The 2,932-nt window shown below is 35.9% G+C and overlaps 1 protein-coding gene across 1 annotated transcript in view; it reads left to right on the top strand.

The window, feature by feature from the left end:
• The first annotated feature begins 718 nt into the window (after positions 1-718).
• LOC128636660 (histone-lysine N-methyltransferase PRDM9-like) overlaps positions 719-2,932 on the top strand; it is a 58,373-nt gene continuing 56,159 nt past the window's right edge. Inside the window, exon 1 of the mRNA XM_053689652.1 lies at positions 719-825. Coding sequence (XP_053545627.1) covers positions 765-825 — 61 coding nt within the window. The 5' untranslated portion in view covers positions 719-764. The remainder of the gene's footprint in view (positions 826-2,932) is intronic.

The raw sequence follows: 2,932 nt of genomic DNA, 5'->3' as shown, positions 1-2,932 counted from the left end.
AATTAAATGCACTATCGGAATCATGAAAGTTTATTTTGGACTTGACTGTCCCTTTAAAGGGCATGAACACCAAAACATTCTTTCATGATTCAGACAGAGCATGTCATTTTAGACAACTTTCCCATTTACTTCTATTATCTAATTTGTTTCAATCTCTTGATATCCTTTGTAGGAGGAGCAGCAATGCATTACTGGGAGCTAGCTGAACACATCTTGTGAGCCAATGACAGGAGGCGATTATGTGCAGCCACTAATTTGCCGCTAGCCCCCAGTACTGCTTCTGAGCCTACCTAGGTATGCCTTTCAACAAAGGATGTCAAGTGGACAATATAAATTAGATAATACAAGTAAATTGGAAAGTTGTTTAAAATGTCATGTTCTATCATGAATCATGAACATTTTATTTTTACTTTACTGTCTCTAAGTAAATAACTGAAAATACGTTTGAATTTCAAAATCAATTTTATTTTTTAAAGAAATATCAAGTTCATAAATAAATACAATGATCATCTGTAGGAATCAAACCCATGGATAAATGGGGGGGCTACTGTATTCTAGTGGAGTGCAAAAGCCAAAATATAGAACAAGAATAAATGAAAGGAATAAATAAAATAATAAATTAAATTTATTTGTAAGGACCAATAAAGGTGAAAATAAATTGCTCTGTATTTTAATCTATAGAAAAAAAAACCAATTACTTTTTATTTGCAGTCACAGAGCTCCTTAATCCTAATAAAGATTTGGCATTAATTACCGCAACAGGGATGGATGTGAAGAAGGAAGGGGACACCGAGCAGATGTTTATCTGTACAGAGCCGTGTGCGGGTGAGTGGACAACAATATAATCTGGGCTAGATTACAAACGGAGCGGTAGTTTGTGCTCCTGTTTGCGTGTTAACTTTGCTAGAGAAAAGCGGGGAATAACCTCAATACAATGCCTCCTCCTCTCTTGTTACCTCATCACACTCCCGTTTACAGGACTTCTCCAGTCTGGCTCCCATGTTGTGAAACTCTCTGCCTTGCTCCACAAGACTCTCCCCTAGCTTTGTAAGCTTCAAGCGCTCCCTAAAGAATCTACTGTTCAGGGATACATACAACCTACACTAACCTTTCATAATACCAGTTCCTCTACTCCTTTGCTATCCTCTTGAACCCCCTTAGCATGTGAGCCCAGCTGTTTGCAGATCACCTTAATAAGAGCTGACTACAACAGTGCGACTCTTGGCAGGGTCTTCTACCCATGTGATCCCTATAAATGTTACCTTGCACGCCATGCCTATGTTTATAGCGATGCAGAATCTGTTGGCGCTCTACAAATAACCGATAATAACAATTGAAATATGCTTATAACATGTATTTAGTTTTTAATGTCTCTTTTTAAAGGGACAGTCTACTCCACAATTTAAAAACAATAGATAATCCCTTTATTACCCATTCCCCAGTTTTGCATAACCAACACAGTTATATAAATACACATTTACCTCTGTGATTACCTTGTATCTAAGCCTCTGCACACTGCTCCTTATCTCAGTTATATTAATATACTTTTTACCTCTGTGATTACCCTGTATCTAAGCCTCTGCAGTCTGCTCCTTATCTCAGTTATATTAATATAGTTTTTACCTCTGTGATTACCTTGTATCTAAACTACTGCAGACTGCCCCTTATCTCAGTTATATTAATATACTTTTACCTCTGTGATTACCTTGTATCTAAACCTCTGCCGACTGCTCCTTATCTCAGTTATATTAATATACTTTTTACCTCTGTGATTACCTTGTATCTAAGCTTCTGCAGACTGACCCTTATCTCAGTTATATTAATATACTTTTTACCTCTGTGATTACCTTGTATCTAAGCCTCTGCAGACTGACCCTTATCTCAGTTATATTAATATACTTTTTACCTCTGTGATTACCTTGTATCTAAGCCCCTGCAGACTGCCCCCTTATCTCAGTTATATTAATATACTTTTTACCTCTGTGATTACCTTGTATCTAAGCCTCTGCAGACTGCTCCTTATCTCAGTTATATTAATATACTTTTTACCTCTGTGATTACCTTGTATCTAAGCCTCTGCAGACTGCTCCTTATCTCAGTTATATTAATATACTTTTTACCTCTGTGATTACCTTGTATCTAAGCCTCTGCAGACTGACCCTTATCTCAGTTATATTAATATAGTTTTTACCTCTGTGATTACCTTGTATCTAAGCCCCTGCAGACTGCTCCCTTATCTCAGTGCTTTTGACAGACTTGCATTTTAGCCAATCAGTGCTGTTTTTATAAATAACTCGAAGAAAAAACAATGTTATACAGCGCTATAGTCTAAAACAGATCCAAAGCCACTCCCTAACCACCTCTCCAAAGTGGCTACAAAGAAACGGTTAAAAAAGGGATTTAGATGGGAGGGCGCTAAAGCAAGGAAAAATACCACACTTAATCTCTAAAATAAATTGTTTTAATAAAGCTTAAAAATAAGAACAAATAATGAACAGGATATGTTGTCGCCAGCAAATAGATTTAGGGACGTCTCCCTTTAACACAAAACAAGTTGGTGTAAAAATAAGTTTACTAAATGCATAATTAAAATACCAACTTTTATAAATTCATAATCTAAAAAGGCCAATAAAGTAACCTTTAATGTGACATAGATATTCCAAAAAATGTAAAAAAGCAGTCTATATCACACTATGACTGTGTGTTAATCCGTTAATGTTCGTTAGCCGACAATGGTTGTATTCCAAAAAAAATATAATAATGTGCTGATTTGGCAACCTTGTTGCAATCGGGGAGTAAAATGCCACTTTGTATTAAAAGAACAATTTTATATAGAGTAGATTTGTTACTCGTAGGTTGCAGGAAAAGTAAGTCTTAATAAAATAGTCAGTTTATTGTGAAAAAGAAAACGCTCCAGGGCGTCTTACCGTAA

This window comes from Bombina bombina, chromosome 7, assembly GCF_027579735.1.
Source record: "Bombina bombina isolate aBomBom1 chromosome 7, aBomBom1.pri, whole genome shotgun sequence".
Taxonomy (NCBI): Eukaryota; Metazoa; Chordata; class Amphibia; order Anura; family Bombinatoridae; genus Bombina; species Bombina bombina.
Note: the sequence above shows the minus strand (reverse complement) of the source record. Positions and strands in the feature narration are given on the sequence as shown.